Source organism: Vombatus ursinus, unplaced genomic scaffold (assembly GCF_900497805.2).
Source record: "Vombatus ursinus unplaced genomic scaffold, bare-nosed wombat genome assembly UNPS02000582.1, whole genome shotgun sequence".
NCBI lineage: Eukaryota > Metazoa > Chordata > Mammalia > Diprotodontia > Vombatidae > Vombatus > Vombatus ursinus.
Genome location: NW_020940360.1, coordinates 12,008,028 through 12,033,347, shown reverse-complemented (window position 1 = coordinate 12,033,347; position 25,320 = coordinate 12,008,028). Strand labels below are relative to the sequence as shown.

Below are 25,320 nucleotides of genomic sequence, written 5' to 3'. Positions count from 1 at the left end.
CAAAAATGAGTGTAATTTTTCTCCTATTCAAGGGGAAAAAAAATCAGAAATAGAAGACTTTAAAGCATTCCTGAAGAAAAGCCAGAGCTGAATAGGAAGTTTAACTTTCAATTACACAACTCAAGAGAAGCATAAAAAGGTAAATATGAAAGAGTAATTGTAAAGGACTTAATAAGGTTAAACTATTTGCATTTATATTTCAGAAAGTGATACATGTAACTTCTGAGAATTTTATCATTAGGGCAGTGAGAAAGATTCTACATAGAAAGAGGACATGGGAGTGAGTTGATTATGTTCAGATGATGTTTAAAAATATATATATACATATATATATATATATGTATATAGGTGAGAAAGAGGAATGTCCTTGGAGGAGGGAGAAGAGGAAGAATGGGAAAAAGAATCTCATGCAAAAAAAGCGTGGAAGGAAGAGCATTTACAGTGGAAGGGAAGAGAATGTGTTTGTGTGTATAGGGGAGGGGGCAGGCAGTGCTTGGATCTCAACCATCTAAGTTGGTTCAGAGATGGAAAACACATATGTATGTACACACACACACACACACACACACACACACTCTCTCAGTTGGGTGATGAAATCTATTTTATCCGATAGGGAAGTAGGAGGCGAAGGGGATTAGGTTAAGAAGGGGGTGATAAAAGGAGAGTCAGTAAAAGAAGGCAGTGGTCAGAAGCAAAACGGATTTTAGTGAGAGGGAGGGAGGCAGAGACAGAATAAGTAGAAGAAAATAGGTTGGAGGGAAATGCACGGTTAGTAATCAAAGCTGCAAACATTAATAGGATGAACTTACATAAGCAGTGGAAACAGATAGCACTTAATAGATTAGAAACCAGAATGCAACACTATGTTGTTTACAAGAAACACACTTCAACCAGAGAGACACACACAGAATAAAAATAAATGGCTGGAGTGAATCTATTATGCTGCAACTAATGTGAAAAAGGCAGGGGTAGTAATCATAATCTCAGACAAATCAAAAGCAAAAATAAACCCAGTTAAAAGAGATAAGCAGGGAAACGACATCTTACTAAAAAGCAGCATAGACAGTGAAGTAATATCAGTAGTAAACATATATGCACCAAATGGCACAGCATCCCAATTCTTAAAGGAAAAGTTAAGTGAATTACAGGAAGAAATAGAAAGTAAAACTATGCCAGTTGATGACCTCAGCTTTTCCCCCTCAGCTAGATAAATCTAACCATGAAATAAATAAGAAAGAACTTAAAGAGTTAAATAAAATGTGGGAAATATTAGATATGATAGACCTGTGGAGAAAATTGAATGAGAATAGATAGGAATATACTCTTTTCTCAACTGTACATAATACCTTCACAAAAATTGACCATGTATTACAACTAAGTGCAGAAAAGCAGAAATGTTAAATGCATCTTCTTTAGACCATAATGCAATTAAAATTGCATTCAATCAGGGGTCACGGAAGCATAAATGAAACGTTAATTGAAATTGGAAAGAATGAGTGGGTCTGATAACAAATCATAGGAACAATCAATTATTTCATTAAAGATAATAACAACAATGAGATAACATGCCAAAATTGATGGAATGCAGCCAAAGCAGTATTTGGGGAAAACTTATATCTCTAAAAACATACATCAATAAAAGTGAAAGAGTAGATCAGTGAATTGGGCATATAACTAAAAAACAAAACGAAACTAGAAAAGAGCAAATTACAAATCCTTAATTAAGCACCAAGTTGGAAATACCAAAAATCTAAGGAGAGATTAATAAAATTGAAAGTAAGAAAACCATTGAACTAATAAATAAAACTAAGTGCTGGTTTTATGAAAAAACCAATACAATAGATAAACCTTTGGTTAATTTAATTAAAAAAAAAAAAAGAAAGACAGAAACCAAATTACCAGTATCAAAAATGCAAAAGGGTGAATCCACCACCAAGGAAGAGGAAATTAAAACAATAATTAGGAACTATTTTGCCCAACTGTATGCCAGTAAATTTGACAATCTGAGTGAAATGGATGAATACTTACAAAAATATAAATGGCTGAGATTAACAGAAGAGGAAGTAAAATACTTAATCCCATCTCAGAAAAAGAAATTGAACAAGCTATTGATGAATTCCCTAGGAAAAAATCTCCAGGGCCAGATAGATTTACAGGAGAATTCCATCAAACATTTGAAAAACAATTAATTCTAATACTATATAGAGTATTTGGGAAAATAGCTGAAGAAGGAGTCTTATCAAATTCTTTTTGTGATACAAATATGGTGCTGATACCTAAACTGGGAAGAGTCAAAACAGAAAAAGAAAATTTTAGACCGATTTCCCTAATGAATTTAAATGCAAAAATTTTAAATAAAATATTAGCAAATAGATTACAGCAAATTATCACAAGAATAATACACTATGACCAGGTCGGATTTATACCAGGAATGCAGGACTGGTTTAATATTAGGAAAACTGTTAGCATGATTGATCATATCAACAACAAAACTAACAGAAACCACTTGATTATCTTCAACAGATGTAGAAAAAGCTTTTGACAGACCACAACACCCATTCCTATTGAAAACACTATAGACCATAGGAATAAATAGAGTCTTCCTTTACTAATGTGAAAATATGTTTAATAGGAACGTATATGTATAGCCTATATCAGATTGTGCACCGTCTTGGGAAGGGAGGTGGGGAGGAAGAGGGAGAAAAATTTAAAACTCAAAAGCTTATGGAAGTGATTGTTGATAAATAAAATAAATTAATAAAAAAATAAATCAGAAAAAAAATAAAACTAGAAGCTGGTTTTATGGGGAAAAACCCAATAAAATAGATTGATTAATTTGATTTAAAAAAAAATACAACCAAATTTCTAGTATCAAAAATGAAAAAAGTGAATGCACCACCAAAGAAGATGAAAGTTAAGCAGTTATTAGGAGTTATTTAACCCAATTATATGCCAGTCAAACTGACAATCTAAGTAAAATGAATGAATTTTTACAAAAGCATAAACTGCCCAGATTAACAGCACAAAAATAGAAAACTTTACCCTTATCTTAGAAAAGCCATCAGTGAGCTCCCTAAGAAAAAATTCCCAGGACCAGATGGATTTACAAGTTAATTCTATCAAACATGTAAGAAACAATTATCTCAATACTACATAAACTATTTGAAAAAATAGGTAAAGAAGGAGTCCTACCAAATCTCTTATTTGACACAAATTTGGTGCCAATATGGAAACCAGGAAGAATGAGAACAGAAAGAAAACCAAATGCCAATTTCCATAATGAATATTGATGCAAAAATTTTTAAATGAGATACTTACAAGGAGATGACAGCAATATATCACAAAGATCATATACTGTAACCAGATGGGTTTATATCAGGAATGTAGATCTGATTCAGTATTAGGAAAAATATCAATATAATTGACCATGTCAGTAACAAAAACAACAAAAATCATATGATTATCTCAGTAGATGCAGAAAAAGCCTTTGACAAAATACAAAACCTATTTCTATTAAAAACATGGGAAAGCATAGGAACAAATGGAACTTTTCTTAAAATGATAAGTAGTATCTGTCTAAAACTAGAAGCAAGTATTATTTGTAAAGAGGATAAGCTTGAAGACTTCATAGTAAGATCAGCAGTGAAGCAAGGATGACCATTATCACCATTATTAGTCACTGTTGTACTAAAGATGGTAACTATTGCAATAAGCCAAGAAAAAGAAATTGAAAGAATAAAAATAGGCAATAAGGAAACAAAACTGTCTTTTTTTTTTTTTTTTTTGGCAGATAACATGATGGTATACTTAGAGAACCCTACAGAAGTCACTAAAAAACTAGTTTAAAGAATGAACACTTTTGGAAAATGTGTAGGATATAAAATAAACCCACAAAAAATCATCAGTACTTCTATATACTACCAACAGATCCTAACAGGAAGAGATAAAAAGAGAAATTCTATATAAGATAATGGAAGATAACATAAAATGTTTGGGAGTCTAACTGCCAAAACAAACCCAGGGACTATATGAACACAATTATATAACATTTTCATACAAGTAAAGACAGATCTAAACAATTGGAGAAATATTAATTGTTTATATGTAGGCCAAGCCAATATGATAAAAATGACTATTCTGCTTAGGTTAATTTACTTATTTGCCATACCAGTCAAACTACCAAAAAATTTTGTAGAGCTAGAGAAAATCATAACAAAATTCATCTGGAAGAACAAAAGGTCAAGAATATCCAGGGAATCTGTGAAAAAAAAAATGTGAAGGTAGATGGCCTAGCAGTACTAGGTTTCAAAGTATATTGTAGAGCATTAATTATGAAAACAATCTGGTACTGGTTAAGAAATACAGTGGTAGGTCAGTGGAGTAGATTAGGTACACAATACAAAATAGCAAATCACCATAGTAAAATAGTGTTTGTTAAATCCTGCAGTCTAGACCATGGGTGGGGAACCTGTGGTCTCGGGGTCACGTGGGATCCTCTAGGTCCTCAGGTTCAGCCCTTTGACTAAATCCAAACTTCACAGAACAAATCCCCTTAATAAAAGAATTTGTTCTGTAAAACTTGAACTCAGTCAAAAAGCCACACCCAAGGACCTGGAAGACCATGCCTCAAGGCTATAGGTTCCCCACTCTTGATATAGACTTTTGGATAAGTAGTCACTATATGACAAAACTGGAAAGCAGTTTGGCAGAAAGTAGGTGTAGACCAACATCTAACATATCAAGATAAGGGCAAAATAAAGGGAAATAATTTAAATATAAAGGATGATATCATAAGTAAATTATTGGAGTATGTAAAAATGTACCTGACAGATCTATGGATAAGGGAAGCGTTTTTTGACTAAACAAAAGATAGAGAGGATCACAGGAGGTAAAATGGATGATTTTGATTACATGAAATTTAAAAAAAAAAACAACTTTTGCATAAAAAAACACTAATGCAGCCAAAATTAGGAAAAAAATTTTTACTGCAAGTTTCTGTGATAAGGACCTTATTTCTCAAATATATATGGAACTGAACCAGATTTATAAAAATCAGAGCCATTCCCTGGTTGATAAATGGTCAGAGGATGTGAACAAGTAGATTTAAGAAGAAGAAATCAAAGCTATCAATAGTTACATGAAAAAAAAATTCTGTAAGTCACTACTGATTAGAAAATGCAAATTAAAACAACTTTGAGATGCCACCTTACACCTATCAGATTGACTAACATGACAGGAAAGGAAAATGATAAATGAGTGAAGTTATTGTAGAAAAATAGGGACACTAATGCACTATTGGTGGAGTTGTAAACTCGTTCAACAATTCTGAGGAACAGTTTGGAACTATGCCCAAAAGATATAAAACTGTGCATATCCTTTGACCTAGCAATACCACCACTTGTTTTGTATCCCAAAGAAATGGTAATAGGACCTATTTATACAGTAATATTTATAGCAGCCCTTCTTACATTGGCAAGATACTGGAAATTGAGGGGATGCTTATCATTTGGGGAATGGCTAAACAAGTTGTGGTATATAATTTTTATGGAATACCCTTGTGCTAAAAGAAGTGATGAACAGGATAGTTTCAGAAAAACCTGGAAAGATTTATGTGAACTCATGCAAAGTGAAGTGAGCAAAACCAGGAGAACATTGTACACAGTAACAACAGCATTGTAAGATTGATCAATTGTGAAAGACTTAGATACTCTGATGAAAACAATGATCCAAGACAACTCCAAAGGATGCATGGTAAAAAATACTATCTACTTCTAGAGAAAGAACCGATGAACTCTGAATGCGAATCGAAACATATTTTTTTAAATTTTCTTTTTCATTTTTGTCTGTTTCCTTTTACAACATGGCTAATATGAAAATATATTTTGCATGATTTCACATGTGTATTTCATTTCAAATTGCCTTCTCAAGTTGTTAAGAAGAGTGAGAAAGGGAAAAAAATCTGGAACTCAAAATTAAAAAAAAAAAGAATGTTAAAAATTTGTATATATAATTTGGAAATATGTAATAAAATAAAATATATGAAAAGAAAAATCATTTTAACTCTTTTTGAAAACAATCTTGCTCTAACTTCTAGAAATTCTGCATTTTTCTTTGCGACTTTGCTTGTACCTGTTTTTGAATCAGTCTTTTCATCTATGTTTGGGTATTGCGCTTCCCCTGTTGCCATAACAAGTTTTTATGGTGGGAGTCTTTTTTTGTTTGTTTGTTTGTTTGTTTGCTCATTCTTGTAGACTAGCTCTTGACTTCAAAAGTTATGTTGGTGTTAGGCTTTGCACACTTTTGGAGAGTATCTCTGACCTGAGCTTCTGTCTTTTCATGTCCTGCTGCTGCTGCTTTTATTGCTCAGTCTGGGGGAGTCTCCAAGTTTTCAGTGCTACCAATGTGGTATGATCCAGGAATAAGTCTGTTCATTGCCCTCCTGGTCTGAGTTTTGCAAGTATCAGACTCAGATTGAGGTCTGTTAGCTTGTCTTTGCTTGGGAGTTTCAATAAACTGCTGTTGGACTTAGTGCCTATTAGCCTACTGGAAGCTTTTACAGGTGCAGAATGACTAAACGTCTTACTTTGCTTTGGTCTAGGACTCCTGTCTTGATTATTCCATTGCAGGCTTAGATGTTGGCCTGAAGACTCAATGAAATTCCCATCTCTGGTCTTGGTATCTGGGCAGCACATTTTTATATCTGGAACTTATCTTTGCTCAATGCACAGCTAGGATCGCTCCTCTCCATCCTGTATCTGTGACCTGGAAACAAGTAGTGGGTGACAGAGCTGCCAGATGGCCCCTGTTCCTAAACTCAGTGCTAGTTCAGGGATTCCTTGATACCTCTTTCTTCCCTGGTGCTTCTTGCTTTGGTGCTCTGCCTCAGCCTTGTTTCGGTCATGAGGGACTGAAATGTTCCCTGCCAAAAATGCTCTGGCCAGACTCTGACACCATTGCCCTCAAACCTCTTTGTCTGTTTGAGCTTCCCCGGGCTACAAAAATGACTCACTGTGACTTTTTCTTGGCTTTCTTGATCACAATTCATTCTGGTGCCTTTTCTAGATTATTGTGTAGAGAAGGGATAGGGAGGAGCCAAGCTTTGCTTCTTCTCTCTTAGCATTATTAACTTCAACCCTCGTGCATCTCATTTTACAGATAAGGAAATTGAGGTCCAGAGAAATAAAATTACTTGCTCTCAGAATTCATTCTAGATCTTCTGACATGAAATCAGGATAATTTGAGTTCTAATTCTGCCTCAAACATTAACTAGCTGTGTGACGCTGATAATGTCTCTTAATTGCTCTATGCCTCACTTTCCTCATCTGTAAAATAGTGCTGTAACGTGACCTGCCTCCCAGATTTATTGTGAGGGTCAAATGGGATAACATACATAAAACACTTAACAAAACTTAAAGTACCATATAAATACTAGCTATTATTACGAGGCAGCGAGGTGGCAAAGTTGAGAGAGCCATAGAACCTGGAATTAGTAATACTTGAGTTCAAATCCAGCCTCAGACACTTACTAGCTGTGTGATCCTGGGCAAGTCATTTAGCTTTTCTATTTATTCCTCAGTATCCTCATCTGTAAAGTGGTGATAATAATAGCACCTACCTCCCAAGTTTTTTTGTGAAAACCAAATGAGATTTTTTTGGTAAAGCACTTTAAACCCTAAAGTGCTATTTAAATGTTGTTGTTATGCATTATACTTATATGTTGCAATTTATTTAACCATATCCTAATCAGGCTTCTTTGTTTCCAGTTCTTTGCTACTACAAAATAGTGTTGCTTTAAACATTAGGATTTGTAAGGAACTTTTCTTTCTTGATGATCATGCATTTGTGATTTTAGTGCAGCAGACAGGGGAAAACAGAACCATGTATCATCAGCACATATAAAGCAGCGCTTTTTAATAAAATGCTTACTCTTTATCTGTCTCTGAATCACATGGAACCTTAGCATAGGACTGCATTTTTTTTTTTTTAGTCTGGATCTAAGATTTCGTTGATACAGAGATCTCCCTATCAGTAAGTTCCTTTTTCTAATGCCAGCTATCAGTTGTTCTGTAACTTATAGTCTTGGGCAATTGCTTGTGGTCATTGAGATGTTAACTTATTTAGGGTCACACAAACAACTATAGATCACAGAGCTAGTGTGTTTCACAGGTGACACTTGACTTAAGGCTCACCCAATATGCTGGATGTGAATGGAGTTATTTTGACTTGCATTTCTTTTTTAGTGATTTGGAACATTCTTTCTCATTGTTGCTAATAGTTAATAATTCTTTTGTTAATAGTTTGTTCATATCCTTTGGCCACTTATCTGTTAGGGAATGCTGTTTGGTCTTATATATTTCTGTTAGCTCCTTACGTGTTGGTTGTAAGGCTCTTGTTATTTCATACGTGGATTTCCCTCCTTCTTCTCTCTCCCTCCCCCGTTCACCTAGTAGTGTTAATTTTGTTCATTAAGATGTTTAAAATTGCGAGTAATCAAACTTATCTATTTTATCATTTTTAATCTTCTCTATGTCTAGTGTAAGAACTTACTCTTTAGTCATTGCTGTGAAATGTACTTTATCTTCTTCTAATTTTTATGACATATCTGTGACCATTTAAGTCTGTGACTACTAACATTCAAATGACATGATCATTTCCTGTGTGAAAACACTAACTCTTTTTTTTCCAAAACATTTTTGAGCTTTCTTAAAAATTGATTTCTCAGTCATTTACAATTATTGGCTGTAATGTGGATTTCTTCTGTGTATAGATTTTTTTGTTTAGTTATTCTAAGTATATTTTCACTTGTTAATATTGTACATCAGGCACTGATGTGATGGTTTCACTATTATCCATTAAAAGGCTAAACCAGTGTAGCATCCCTGGCAAATGTTTCATTATTTGTGTATTTGCTCTCTTTTCAATTTCATATGTTTGTTTTTTGATAGTTTTAAAAATCATTTTTGATAATTATTCTGGTAACATATTTGGAAACATTGAAATTTAAATCATTGTTTCCTTTGATTTTCTTTGTCAGGCACAGCCAGTTGGAAATTGTGATTTCAACACTCGATTGCAGTGTATTGAAAAAGAAATAATAAATCCTCGGCATGAAAAAATGAAGAATGGACTCATTGACAAAACACAAGAACCATTTAGTGTTAGGCACAAGCCATTTTTTGACATCTCTATTTCAAGAAAGGTAAATGTGATTGTGAAAAAGCTTTTGTTTTATTGATTAGCATATCAGAAATATGAGACAGGGTTCTTCTTTCTATTTATTACATTGATTAATCAATTTGAAAGGAGCTAGAATTGACCTGAAAAGGCAAGTATATCTTATTTGTTGTTGTTGTTGTTGTTTTTTTAAATGTACTTCTTAGTCTTTCTGAGCAACTGCTTTCTTCATTTCAGAGCCCTTTCCTCTGGCATTTCTCACATTATGATAAGAGAGCATTCATGCTCAAAAGAACTGACAGTATGAATTTTCTTTTATTAGGTCATTCCCCTGCTCAAGAACCTACAGTTCTTGCATATTTTGTCATTCTGAACCTGTTGTTTAGTAGTCTATTTCAATTATCTTCTTGTTTGTTATACTGTTTAAGATTACTTTAGGACTTTTTGTTGAAGACAAAGTAATCAATTTGCTGTATTTTTCACATAGCTTTATTTTTCTTTTGTGTTTTGATCGACAGTATTTACTATAGCTATAATATCCTTTTCTCCATTCACTCCACTAACCCATTTCCCTTCTAGACACCATCTAAAAACTAACTTCTCTAGGAAGCAGTTTATGATTGACTTTACCTGACATTTCTGTCTTAACTTGACTTCTTCAGCACTTTTGTCACAAACTCATTTAGAACTACAGTCAAATTTTTACTTTTCAGCAGATCTGTAATCTCATTTTTGAACACTTCTTCCTGTGGTCTAAATTGTAGCCTATTTACTATTCATCCTGGGTTACTCAAAACCATCTTATTTTCATAAATTCTTCAGGGAAGGGTCCACCCAGCATTTACGCTAGAGAGGATTTCCTCTACTACTTCTAACATTATGCAGGGTTGTAAAGACTATCATTTGTGAAGTCTTCTTATTCTCTCCTCATATTTTCATCAATGATGTCCTTGATAAATATGTAGATCGTTCTCATAATGGTTGTGCAGAAGAAGGAAAGAGACATATGGGTTGATTGTTCTCCATCACCTATTTTGAGTAGAAATAAAGTCATTGTTTTTTTCCCCTTATCTTTCATTATCTTTCCCTTTTTCAAATATCCTTTTGTGAGCTTTAATGACTCCATATTCGTAGAATCAGCACATCACCACTTCAGGATTCATGTAATCATAGCTTGCCTCTGGTTCACAGGCTACAGCTTCCATACAGTATAGCACTAAACTCCTGGCTTGGCATTTTTGTGACTGGATCCCCTGTCTGGTGCTCATAGACTTCTGGATGTCTCTTTGTGTAGAGTTGTGGTGTCTGAAAGCCCTTACTCTGGGTTCTCCTTAGATTGTTGCTCAATCTGAGGCTCTTTTTGAATCCTTGCTAGCATGCTTGCTTGTAGCTGCTACTGTTTACTCCACCATCTTGGCCAAAGCAAAATGTGCTACTGTCTATGGGTAATTACTGGGTGGATATACGTAGGAAGTCTTCTTCCTCCCTCATCTTTTAAAATTTAAGGCCTCATTGATTAAATTTGCCAGCCACTTGACAGTTATATTCTTAGCAACTTTTTAAGGCATATTCCATGCCTGGGCAGGAACCTATCATCTTTGTATGTTGCATAATAGTCAAGAAATCCAAATCCCTTGGTCAGATTTCAACATTTCCAAATGTTCACTTGCCCAGTCACTTTTTTTGTTTTACATCTCTTGCCTTCCGTGGGTAGTATTGAGGAAAACAACCTGTGCATCAATGATCCTATAATCTTTAGCAGTACAGTTTAGGTTTCTTCTGGAAATATTACTGGTGCTCACACCAAGTCACACAAATTTGGGGGGAAAAAAAACCCCAAAGGATTGGGTCCAAACAGGTTGCCAAGAAACAGTTTAATACACTTGAGTAGGTCAAATGTTCCATCTTATGTAGTGCAGTTGAGTTACATGTATGTATCTTGAAAATACAGAATTTAATGTTAGAAAGGCTAGTTCCTATACATTTTTTTTTTGAAAGAATTCCACTTCACTATGTCCTTCCTGTTAGCAGTAAATTTGAATATTGTATATTGGTTTCAAAAATCACAAGGACACCATGGATAGAGCACCAGCCCTGGAATCAGGAGGACCTGAGTTCAGATCTGGCCTCAGACACATAAAACTTACTAGCTGTGTGACCCTGGGCAAGTCACTGCCTAGCCAAAAAACAGACAGACAAGCAAACAAACAAAAAAAAACCAACCCCAAAATCACAAGGAGTGATTATGTATGCATAGATATATATAGCATTGTTTTTATTTGGTTATGTTGTATACTGTACCAAACTTAAAATGAAAAGTTAAAGCATATTGTAACCACTAGACTCTTTGCTCTTAAAATTCTATCAATTTTTATGTCTGTCTTTTTGAATATAAAAAACATTTAAGTTACTTTGCAGTTGCCTGTTCCATTTTCGTTGTGATTACAGTGATATGGAAAGGAGTTCACCTTATTGAGACATATGTTTTCCCCTAATGAGGAGCAACACAATAATGATTATTGGATTTAGGGCATTGGGCATTCCATTGTAACATTAGAAGGGGGTGGAGTTTGTTGTATAATGGTAGATGGCCCCTTGGGTGGAATTAAATTCTGTGCCTTTTTTTATTTTAAGTTTTCTTGGTGGTTTTCAAAACTATTATAGTTTCTTCCCAATCCCTCCCTGTGATTTTGTAACAAATTGATGCATTAGTGGGGTGTGGAAGCATATGACTACTACCTTTAGGCATAGAGGAATTCCATGCCTCCATTTTGACCAAGAATTAAGGAAATGTATGTCACTTCCTTAAGTGATACAGGAGACCGTATATCAGTATATGCTATATATTGTTAGACTAAAAATTCTGAATACTTAAGTGTATCTAGTTGATCATGGAAGAATCATTTGTTGCCTTTCATTGCATTTCTCAGCCTTTGCCTCATTTATAGGGGAAAAACACTTTTTCTTAAAATGAGAAAAATATTGACAACAGATTTCCTACTGACTTTTTTTAGAAAGGAAAAAAAACCCAATATTTACCTTTTTATGTCCATTCTATATATATATTTATTGAATGCCTATTGTTAAGACTAAAGAAGATAATTTCCAATCTTGAAGGCATCATGTTCACTTATGAAATAATAGACTACATGTTAGGGAAACATGATCAAGTATCAGAAAACAAATATCAATAACATAGGAGCCTATCTTTTGTTAGTCATATCTGATGTTAAATATTGACAAATTACAAAGCTATTGTTTTTTTAATAAGAAAGTGAGGCAATATTCATACTTCCACAGAGAACTCTGAATTGTGAGTCAGATCTATAAGGATATAATGTGTATAGTTTTATGGAGAGAATGGGGTTAGCGCTAGACTACTGAGTGGAAAGTATCTTTAAAAGGGAAGGGACAGGAAATGTGAAACTGAGATGAAAACAAGATGAATGTGGGGAGCAATAAGAAGACTGTTAATTGACAAAGAGTGCTTGTGTTGGGGAGCAGTGAGCTAAAAACATTTTGAAAAATCTTTTTCTCTTATTGCTATAAAACTCCTCTCAGGACTGTCATATGAATATCATTTATGTCTCATTCTCTGTAATTTTATAGTTTAGCAGTAATAAATCATTGGGGAGGCTCTTGTGAATCAGCCACTTCAGATTCTCTGTAGCATGATCCCTAAATATACTGTTTGGATTTGGGATTTTGCTTTGACCATTCACGTAATATTAATTTGTGGTTTTATTGATCTTTTGCTTTCCTTACCTTTTCCACTAAATTTTAAAACCCTTGGAAATTTGATTTACTATTGTAGTGTATTCACATAAGTTAACTGCCGCCACTATGCATGTGAGTGTACATATATTACGTGCTATGAATTATATATGTGTGTATATACATACATCTATATACACATATATGAGATTAGACATTAACAGTGTGAATACAAAGAGATAAAATTTTTCTTATTTGTTTAGTATGTTTTAATGCAACTACAAGTAGGTAAAATTTGTATAAAATAATAGACATGTTGAGATTACCATAGCATGCCTTACAACCTAATTGAATAGATACTTATAAAAGGGAAATAATAATATAGAAGTGTCAGTACAATATCAGAGGTATTATATTAGGTATGAGGTGGTGTAGGGCAGCTTGGTGGTGCAGTGAATAAGAGTGCTGGGCTTGGAGTCAGGAAGACTCATTTTCCTGAGTTCAAATCTGGCTTCATATTTAATAGCTGTGTGGCCCTGGGAAAGTCACTTAATCCTGTTTTCCTCAGTTTCTTCATCTGTAAAGTGAGCTGGAGAAGGAGACGTCAAACCACTCCAGTATCTTTGCCAAGAAAAGCCCAAATGCGGTCATGAAGAGTCAGACACGACTGAAATGACTAAACAACAACAAACTTGTGTATTCTATTTACTCCTTGTTGAATAACCTGGGTTGCAGTACAACTGATTTGTATGTGGTTAATTAAGAATTATTAACCTTTGGATTAATGTAATGGTATTTTAAAATTTTAGCCTGACTTCTCTATCCAACATAATACTAGTTAACACTTCACTCCATTCTAAATAGCGTGGACTCAAAAATTGCACAAATTTTCATTTTAGTCCAGGAAGTGTGAGATACAAATTTATTGAAGATGTTCGTGTTAAACAGTCTAATGCCATGTGAAGACACTTTTCCTGTTTTATACAGATGATCATTTGCCAAGAATATTTACGTTATGACTTTTCTCCAAGAATTTAAACCACTTTCACACTATTTTTGTTGTCTATCATTGTCAGTGTAGACTTAGGAAGGTTCAGAATACCAATGGCCCATTATGAATGAATATTTGGTGTGAGAAGGCAAAACATACCAACTTTATTAAGAGGCAATATCTAGAATATGAAGAGACAGGGAAGATGGACTCAGGACAGTCTACTGGGGTCCTAGATGGAGTTAGTTGCCGCACTTCAGCCTTAGAGGGAATGGAGCACCCTTTGCCTAGACCAGCAAGGTCTGTTAGATTTTTGTAGGGTTCTTTTCTGGATCTGTCAGGGCCAGATGTGAGGGAAAAGGAAAGAGGAGCCTAGATTTAGGGATTGGTGATATTTCATGCTACTGGAGGGAGGGAAGACTCCTGGGGAATTGTCAGCGAGTTGATATTTCAGAAGGCCAAGAGGGTGCTTTGGGCTTTTACTGTTGCATTTACTCTGTCTCAGGTGTTTTTGATTCCCCCTTCTCCATCCTTTTTTCATTTAACAGAATAGGGAGGCTACTTGTGCCATTACATTTAAAGATTTGAGGAAACAGAAGCAGTTCTTCAGAGCTGTGGAGTAAAAGAAATTGGACATGTCATAAATGAGCTCCCTCAAAAAAAAAAAATTCGCAGGATCTATAGATTCACAAGTGAATTCTACCACACATTTAAAGAACAATTAATTTCAATACTGTATAAACTCTTTGGAAAAATAGGCAAAGGAGGAGTCCTGACAAATTCCTTTCATGAGGCAGATGTGGTGCTGATACCTAAACCAGGAAGAGCGCAAGCAGAGAAAGAAAACTAAAGAGCAATTTCCCTAATGAATACTAATACAAAAATTTTAAATAAAATACTTACAAGGAGATTACAGAAATATATCACAAAGATTATACTTTATGACCAGGTGGGATTAATACCAGGAATGTAGAGCTGGTTCAATATTAGAAAAACTGTCAGCATAATTGACCATATTAATAACAAAAACAAGAAAAGTCATATGATTATCTCAACGGATGCAGAAAAAGCATTTGAAAAAATACAATACTTGTTCTATTAAAAACAGTAGAGAATATAGAAGTAAATTGAACTTTTCTTAAAGTGATAAACACGAGGTATCTAAAGTCAAGAGCAAGTATTATCTGTAATGGAAATAAAACTAGTAACCTTCCAAATAAGATCAGAAGTGAAGCAATGATTATCACCCTTATTATTCAGTGTTGTATTAGAAATTCTAATTATAGCAGTAGGAGAAACAAAAAGAAACTAGTAAGAACTTTAGCAAAGTTGTAGGATATAAAATAAACTCACATAAATCATCATCATTTCTATACACTACCAACAAATCCCTGTAGCAAGAGATAGAAAGAGAAATTCAATTTAAAATAACTGCATACCATAAACTGGGGAATGGCCAAACAAGTTGTGGTATCTGAATGTAATGGAACTCTGTTGTGCTATAAGAAATAATGAGCAGGCAGATTTCAGAAAAACCTGGAAAAACTTACATGAACTGATGCTGAGTGAAGTGAGCAGAATCAGAATACTGTACACGGTAACAATAACAGTGTTTATTATTTTCCTTTTTTGTCACATTAACCAATTTGATAGGTGTAAGGTGGTACCTCAGAATTGTTTTAATTTGCAGTTCTCTAATCAATAGTGATGGAAGGCATTTTTCATAAGGCTATAGATAGCTTCAATTTCCTCATCTGAAAACTGCCTAATTGGAGGGTGGAGGGGGAGAGCTCTTCCCAGAATTTTCATTTAGCGAGGGCCCAGGTCAGCTTATCTCTCAATTTCTCAGCCAACTGTATGTACTCCTTTGGACTTCTCCATCTTGCTACCCATGGAACTGCCTTCCCGTCCTGCTTTTGAGATTCGTTTTAGGTGTTGTCTTTCCCCATTAGATTATAAGCTGTTGAAGGGCAGGAACTGTCTTTCTTTTTCATATTTGTATCCCCAGGATGTAGCACAATGCCTAGCACATAGTAGGCACTTCACACATTTTTTAATGACTCACTGAAAACAAAATATATTGCTAAAAATAATTTTTAAAGGTGGTATAGCTGGGACCATTAAAGAGAAGTAGCTCACAGAAGCTACAAATATAAACTTAACAAATTTGAAAACTGGAAGAATATTTAGATTTCAAAAATATATAAGGAAAAGTTTTTTAACAGATTTCTCCAATAGTCAGAAGGACTACTTTGGGGATTTTGTTCCTCATCACTGGAAGTCCTTAAGCCAAGAATAAATAGCCACAAGGAAATATTATAGAACAGATTGTTTTTCAAGTATGGGTTCGACTAATTCTCTCAGGTTGCTTTCAATTCAGAGATTTATGATTCTGTAATATATAAATATAATTGCTCTTTGAGTCTGTATTTTAAAGGTCAAATTGTATGATATGAAGAGAGTGTTAAAAGTTTTGTTATTAAGTCTTAAAAATTAATCCAGGGACATTTTTAAGAATTTATATATAATGAGAAAAAGCAGTACTTTGAAACAAATCCACACAAAAATTTGCGAGACATTTTTCTCAGCTGCAGTTCCCTTTATTTAATGCTCAACTCACACAAAAATGATATCCCTCATGGAAATGATTTATACTGCTATGAGAAACTGATTTATAATCTTATTACCTCTTACAAATATCACTATTTTACAAGACCCAGTGGCAAAGATAAGAATCATAACCACCCCCTCAGCAATACACTGTCAACTAGAGTTACTGGCCTATAATAATACATAATATTAAGATCTCACTCTCTGTTTTGCAAAATGGATTTTTCTCTATGTAATCTAATGAAATGTATAGGAAAAAGAAATACCTAACGAAAAGGAACAAGGAAAGAATGAAAATCTAAAATTACATATAGCAGTGTGATCTCTACCTAAAAGGGTATAGACATTTTGATTACTTTTTTAGCATGATCCCAAATTGCTTTCCAGTTTGGTCAGACTATTTCATGGTTTCACCAACAGTGTATTAATGTATTTTTCTTTTTTTTTTTAAATTTTATTTTATTTATCTTTTTGTTACATTTCAAGTAACGGACTGTCTCCCTCCCTCTCCATCCTATGCTAGAGAAGGCCACCATTTGACATAGATTTATCTGTGTGTCTGTCTTTTTATCTATGTAAAATTGTGCTGTGCATACTTTAATCAGTTCTTTTGCTGAGGTGGATAGCATCTTCTTTCATAGGTCCTTTGTAATTGATTTGATTATCATTTTTATTATATTGTCTCAGCCCACCCATGAATAATAAATATTTCTCCAATTATTTAAATCTGACTTTATTTGTAGAAGAAATATTTTATAATTATGTTCATGTAGTTCCTGAATTTGTTTTGGCAGGCGTGCTCACAGTTATTTTGTGTTGTCTACGGTTATTTTAAATGGAGTATTTCTTATTGTCTCTTGGAATGTTTTGTTAGTCATATATAGAAATGCTGATGATTTATGTGGGTTTTTTTTAATATCCTGATACTTTGTTAAAATTATTGTTTCAACTAATCTTTTAGTTGAATCTCTAGGATTTTCCAAGTATATATATCATCATATCATCTGCAAAAAGAGATAGTTTTATTATCTCATCACTCATTCTGATTCTTTCAATTTCTTTATTTTATCTTATTGCTATTGCTAGCATTTATAATACAATATTGAAAAATATTGGTAATAATGGGCATCCTTGTTTCATTCCAGATCTTATTGGGAAGGCTTCTAGCTTGCCTCTGTTACAAATAATACTTGCTGATGCTTTTTATCATTTTATAGGAAAATCCATTTATTCCTGTGCTCTCAAGTGTTTTTCTTTTTAGATTAAGTAATTTATTTTTAGTTTTCAACATTTGCTTCCACAAGATTTTGAGTTCCATATTTTCTCCCCATCTTGTCCCTCCCCCAACCCTAAGACAGCATACGTTCTGAATGCCCTTTGCCCTAATCTGCCCTCCTTTCTATTTCTCCCCTACCGCCACTTTTTCTTATCCCCTTCCTCTTCTGTTTTCCTGTAGGGCAGGATAGATTTCTATACCCCATTGCCTGTATATTCAAGTGTTTGGTTTTTTTTTTAAAATAGGAATGAGTTTTCTATTTTGCCAAAAGCTTTTTCTGCATCTATTGATATACCCGTATGATTTTTGTTACTTTTGTTATTGATATAATCAATTGTGTTAATAGTTTTCCTTATGTTAAATCATTCCCTAATTCCTGGTATAAATCCCATTTGGTCACAATGTATAATCTTCGTGATATATTGTTGTAGTCTCCTAGCTAGTATTTTACTTAGGATTTTGCATCCATATCCAATAGTGAAATTAGTCTGTAATTTTCATTCTCTGTTTTCTCTCTTCATAGTTCAGGTATCAGCACCATATTTGTTTCATAAAAAAGAGTTTGATAGGACCCCTTCTTTGCTTTTTATTCCAAATAATTTATTTAATCTTGGAATTATTTGATCTTTAAACATTTGACAAAATGCACTTGTAAATCCATCTGGTTCTGATGCTTTTTTCTTAGGAAGCTCATTTGTGGCCTGTTCAATTTCTTTTTCTAAAATAGGTTTATTTAGATATTCTATTTCCTCTTTTGTTAATTTAGGCAGTTTGTATTTTGATAAGTATTCTTCCATTTCATTTAAATTGTTAAATTTATTGGCATATAATTGGGCAAAATAACCCCTAATAATTGTTTTGATTTCATCTTCATTGGTGGTGTATTTTACCCTTTTCATTTTTGATACTAGTGATTTGGTTTTTTCTCTTTTTAAAAATCATATTAGCCATTAGTTTTTCTATTTTGTTATTTTTTTATAAAACCATTGTTAAGAATTTTGCTATCTATTTCTACCTGTAATTCATGTAGCATTTCCTTTAAAATTTTGGATGCTATAGCACTTGGTGAATATAGGTTTCGTACTGGTATTACTTCCTTATTTATGGTACCTTTTAGCATAATGTAGTTTCCCTGTATATCTCTTTTAATTTTATATATATATATATATATATATACACACATATATATATTAGTTTTAACTTTGTCTGAGATCATGATTGCTACCTCTGCTTTTTTGTATCAGCTGAATTATACAGAATTCTATTTCAGCCCTTTATTTTTACTCTGTGTATGTTTCATTTTTAAATGTTTTTGGTAAATATCATATTGTTGGATTCTGGTTTTTAATTCATTCTTCTATCCATTTCTGTTTTATGGGTGAGTTCATCCTATTCACATTCAAAGTTTTAATTACTAGTTGTATATTTCCCTCCATCCATTTTCCTTCACTTTTTAACCTTTTCTCCCTCTCTTTTCAACTTATCCCTCCTCACACATCTAATTTACTTCTGATTATTTCATTCCTAATCTCCACCCCTTCTAAGAACCCCTCCCTTATCCTCACCACTTTCCCTCTTATTCCTTAATCTACCAACCATTCCAAAAATCCCTCCCTTAACACCTTGCTTTCTTATTTCTTTTCTTTTTTTTTTTCTTTTTTTTGCTAGGCAGTTGGGGTTAAATGATTTGCTCAGGGTCACACAGCTAGTAAATGTCAAGTGTCTGAGGCAAGATTTGAACTCAGGTCCTCCTGACTCCAGGGCCAGTGCTCTATTCACTGTGCCACCTAGCTGCCCCTCTCTTATTTCTTAATCTGCATTAATGTCCTTTTCCTTCCACATTCTCTTCAATATTGAGTATTCCTATCTTTTCAAATTTTCTGGGTGGTTTTGAGTGATCTTCCTTACCCTTTTGAGAATTCTTTGTTCATAGCCTTTGATCACTTATCCATTGGGATATGACGCTAGATGTGGGGTAGAGTGGAGAGACAAGTTTGCATTTACTCAATACACTCATGCACAAATATATAAGAGCATATCCCATCCAATCTTTCATTCTGGCCACCTAGCCATAGTCAGTTACAGACTATGCTATGCTTTACATCCTATACAACCTTCCATTCTGACAACCTAGTTATCTAACCTTCCAGTATATATGATTGATTCATTCATTCATCTAGTTATCCATCCATCCTTCTATTCATTTATGCATGTGTTATTTTCCTATATATCTTTGATGTCAGACCCATATCAGAGGTATTTGATGCAAACATTTTTTTTTCAAATTTCTAGCTTCCCTTTTTCTAATTGGACACTTTTTGGGTATAATATACATACATACATATAAATGAAACTACATTTCTAGACTACAAGGTGGATAAAAATGAAATTCAGAAAGTTGTACATAACCATATAGTCACATTTCTGATGGTCATATCATATCCCATTGTTGTTACCTATTGTTGTCTTACTGAAAATTGAGCGATTTCTTTTTTTTAATAGTATTTTATTTTTTCCCCCGTTATATGTGAAGAAAATTTTTAGCTTTCATTTTTATAAGATTTTGAGTTCCAAATTTTTCTCCCTCCCTCCCTCCTTCCTTCCCTTCCCCTCCTCCTCTCTCCTCTTCTGAAAATGGTAGGCCGTTTGATATAGTTTATACATGTGCTATTGTGTAAAAATATTTCCATATTAGTCACAGTTATGAAAGAAGAAATAGATCAAAAGGCAAAAAAAAAATGTGAAAGAATAAAGTAAATGGAAAAAAAGTGCTTCAATCTGCATTCAGAGTCCATCAGTTGTTTATTTGGATATGGATAACATTTTCCTTTGTGAGTCCTTTGTACTTGCCTTGGTTCATCATGTTGCTGGGAAGAGCTGAGTCATTCATGGTTGGTCATCACACAGTGTTGCTGATACTATGTACAATGTTTTCCTGGTTCTCTTTTTACTTTGCACCAGTTCGTACAAGTCTTTCCAGGTTTTTCTGAAATATGTTCATCATTTCTTATTGCACAGTAGTATTCCATTACATTCATATACCACAGCTTGTCCATATTGATTGGCATCCCCTAAATTTCCAATATTTTGCCACCACAAAATGGGCTGCTACAAATATTTTCACACATGTAGGTCCTTTTCCCTTTTTAATGATCTCTTTGGGATACAGACTTAGTAGTGGTATTGCTGGATCAAAGGGTATGCCCAGTTTGATTGCCCTTTGGGCATAGTTCCAAATTGATCTCCAGAATTGTTGGCTTAGTTCACAACTTCACCAGCAGTGCATTTGTGTTCAATTTTCCCACATCTTCTCCCATTTATCTTTTTCCTTTTCTGTCACATTAGCCAGTCTGATAGGTGTGAGTTGGTACCTCAGAGTTGTTTTAATTTGCACTTCTGTAATGAAGGTGATTTAGAGCACTTCTTCATATGCCTATAGATAGCTTTGATTTCTTCATCTGGAAACTTTCTGTTCATATTCTTTGACCATTTATCAATTGGGGAATGGCTTATATTCTTGTAAATTTGACTCAGTTCTCTATATATTTGAGAAGTGAGGTCTTTATCGGAGTCACTTGCTATAAAGATTGTTTCTCATCTTTCTGCTTTCCTTCTAATCTTGGTTGCATTGGTTTTGTTTGTACAAAAACTTTTTAATTTCATATAATCAAAATTATCTGTTTTACATTTTGTAATGCTCTGTATCTATTGTTTGGTCATGAATTCTCCTCCCTATAGATCTGACATAGGTAGATTATTCCTTACTGTTATAATTTGCTTATGATATCACTCACCATTTATGTCTAAATCATGCTAAAGGTCTGTCATATGTAACTTTTCTAATATTCTATTTACCTCCTTAATTTCTTTCTTGCTTATTTTTTGATTGAATTTATTGAGTTCTGTGTATATGATTCCCTCTTTGAGTCAGTACTGATGAGAGTAAGGTTCAAGCGATGCTCATTGTTCACCATCCCATCTTCCCCTCCACTGTTGTGGGTCTTTTGTGCCTCTTCATGTGAAATTATTTACACCATTCTTCCTCTCCCTTCCTTCTGCATCCATTGTATTCTTTTTTCTCATCCCTTAATTTTTTTAAAAATGTCATTCCCTCAAATTATATCCACCTCATTCTCTCATCTTATACCCATACCATCTATGTATATTCCTTCTAGCTATACTATTAGTGATACAATTTTTAAGAGTTACAGGTATCATCTTCCCATGTAGGGATATAAATAGTCTAGCTCTGTTGAGTCTCTTATGTTTTCTTTTCTCTTTTTACCTGTTTATGCTTCACTTGAGTCTTGATATTGGAGGTCAGATTTTTGGTTTAGTTCTCTTCTTATGAAAGCTTGAAATCCTTCTATTTCATTGGATGACCATATTTTCTCTTGATGTATTATGTTTAATTCTGCTAGGTAAGTGATTCTTGGTTGTAGTCCTCGCTCCTTTGCCTTCTGGAATATCATGTTCCATGACCTCTGATCCTTCAATGTTGCAACTGTCATGTCATATGTAATCCTGATTGTGACTCCCTGATACTTGAATTGTTTCTTTTTGGTCACTTGTAGTCTTTTTTTCCTTAACCTGCTAGTTCTGAAATTTAGCTATAATGTTCCTTGGAGTTTTTATTTTGGGATCTCTTTCCTGAGGTGATTGGTGGATTCTTTCAATGCCTTTTTGCCCTCTGGTCCCAGAACATCAGGGCAGTTTTCCTTGATAATTTCTTGAAAGATTCTGTCCAGGTCTTCCTTTTGATTATGGCTTTTAGATAGTTTAGTAATTCTGATATTTTCTCTCTTGGATCTATTTTACAGGTCAGTTGTTTTTCCCATGAGGCATTTTACATTTTCTTCCATTTTTTCCCATTTTTAAAAAATTGTTTGATTGATTCATGATGACTCATAGAGTCTTTAGCTTCCACTTGCCCAGTTCTCACTTTTAAGGTGTTTTTTTCCTCAATTAGCTTTTGTACTTTCCTTTCCATTTGGCAAATTACTCTTTAAAGAGTTGCTTTCTTCAGTATATTTTTATATCTCTTTTTCCATTTGGCCAATTCTACTTTTTAAGCAGTTTTCAAATTGATCTATTCCTGAAGGAAAGCTAAGAAAATCACTGGAATGCTTACTAAATAATTGTTTTTGCTTTGTAAGGTGAGTATTGAAATTTATTGTCCCAGTAAAATTCTATCACAATGACAAATTCTTATTCATTGAAATACAGTGTAATTGTGTATTTTGTCAAGTATATCATGAATATTTTTAATGAAAGATTCATGGTCATGTGGAGGAAATTTCCATATATTTGTTAAGTATTACAAGTTTTTCAATTAAAAATTAATGATTCAGGAGTACAAATGGAGTTGTAAGCATAGGGTAAAGTGATTATTGAACTTCCAGATAATTAAGATGCAGTCATTTTGCATAGGTAATTGGATTAATTGTTCTAGATCTCAGTGGTGTTGAACTTTATGAGGAGGTTAATAAAGGCATAGAATTAACGTATCACATGACTTCTTTACTCACAAGATAAAATTTTGTTATGGAATGAAACTCTCAACAATGTAAATTCATAATGTAATCTAAATGTCTCTGGTATGTTATTTATTACAATATCAAAGTGAAAGGCTGCAGTTAGGTAGCCACAGCTGCCCTTTTTAGTTGTAAAAAAAAAAGTTAAGTGACTGAAATAGGAGTTCAGCTATTGTTCCTGCTGGAGTGATGAATAGTTTTAGATCACATATTCATGAATTTAAAATTTAAGTTAAAAAAAGGGATTTGTTTTTATAGTATGCTGTAATAATTGGTATATATTTTTTTAACAAATTGTTTACTCTTTTCAGTAGAATAATATGAGCTATTGGCTAGATCAATGCTTTTTTAAATACTGCATTTTTATTTGCACTAAAATTTTCCAAAACAAAATGTTCTCCCTTTTCCTGCCCTCTATTTATAGTCATGTATTGATTATGAGGAATCAGGAAATATGTTTTCCCCATATTTGTAATTTTATATTTTAATTCTTTAATCATTTCTATTAGCTAGGAGTTTTCTCTCTGCTATTACCTCCATTACATTACTCAGAGAGAATGGAGGTTGTGCCCACCACTAGTCAGTGAAATGTAAGTAGGTATTTTTTTGAATATCTTTTGGAGAATTTGGTCAAGAATTATAATGGATTATAATACATAGATAATAAAACACATCTATATAAAATAATGTATAATTTATGGAGCAACTAGGTGACACAGTGGATAGAGTTCTGGGCTTGGAGTTAGGAAGACTCAGCTTCCTGAGTTCAAATCTGGCCTCAGACACTTACTAGCTGTGTGACCCTGGGCAAGTCACTTCATCTTGGTATAGGGTGTAAGGTGTTGTTCTATGCCTAGTTTCTGCCATACCATTTTCCAGTTTTCCCAGCAGTTTTTGTCAGATAGTGAGTTCTTATCCCAGAAGCTGGGGTCTTTGGGTTTATCAAATAGTGTTGGCTACTGTTATCATTGAATACTGTCTCTTGCGTACCTAATCTATTCCACTGATCCACCCCTCTATTTCTTAGCCAGTACCAAGTAGTTTTGATGATTGCTGCTTTATAATACAATTTAAGGTCTGGAATAGCTAGGCCTCCTTCCCCTGCATTTCTTTTCATTAGTTTCCTTGATATTCTTGACCTTTTGTTCTTCCAGATGAATTTTGTTACTGTTTTTTCTAGCTGTCAAAATAATTTTTTGGTCATTTGATTGATATGCTGCTGAGTAAGAAAATTAATTTAGGTAGAATTGTCATTTTTATTATATTAGCTCAACTTACCCATGAGCAACTGATACTTTTCCAGTTATTTAGATCTGACTTTATTTGTGTAAAAAGCATTTTGTAATTGTGTTCATGTAGTTCCTGGTTTTGTTTTGGCAGGTAGACTCCCAAATATTTTATAATGTCTATAGTAATTTTAAATGGAATTTCTAACCCTATACTTTCAACTGAGACTCAGTCCCACCTCATGAATTGCCTTTTGTACTTCTCAAGCTGAATGTTCTATGAGCAACTCAAATGCATTATGTCCAAAACCGAGTTTATTATCTTTTTCCCCCAAACCCACCAGGGCACAACCATTGTTTTATTCACCCAGTTTTATAATCTCTGTATCATTCTCAATTTAGTACTCTCTGTCATTGTGCTTACTGATGTCAAATCAGTTGCCAAATATATCATTTCCATGTACATTATCACTTGAATATGTCCTTTTCTCTCCACTCACTCAGCAACTACCTTATTTTAGGGTCTCATTACCTGTCATCTGGATTATTGCAATAGTTTTAAATTCATATTTTAGGGTCTCATTACCTTTTGCTTAGATTATTGTAATAGTTCTTTAATTCATCTCCATGCCTCATGTCACTTCCCTCTCCAAAATCATCCTCTTCAGAGCTTTCAAAGTAATTTTCCTAAAACACAGATCTGACTATTCCATTGTCCTATGCAATAAATTCTAGTGGCTCCCTGTTATCTCTCACATCAAATATAAGCTCCTTTTGGCATTCAGAACTCTTCAT

General features: G+C 33.7%; 1 protein-coding gene across 1 annotated transcript in view; it reads left to right on the top strand.

Moving 5' to 3' along the window:
- RNGTT (RNA guanylyltransferase and 5'-phosphatase) overlaps nt 1-25,320 on the top strand; it is a 337,641-nt gene that overhangs the window by 115,572 nt on the left and 196,749 nt on the right. The window contains exon 11 of the mRNA XM_027856106.1: nt 9,035-9,199. Coding sequence (XP_027711907.1) covers nt 9,035-9,199 — 165 coding nt within the window. The remainder of the gene's footprint in view (nt 1-9,034; nt 9,200-25,320) is intronic.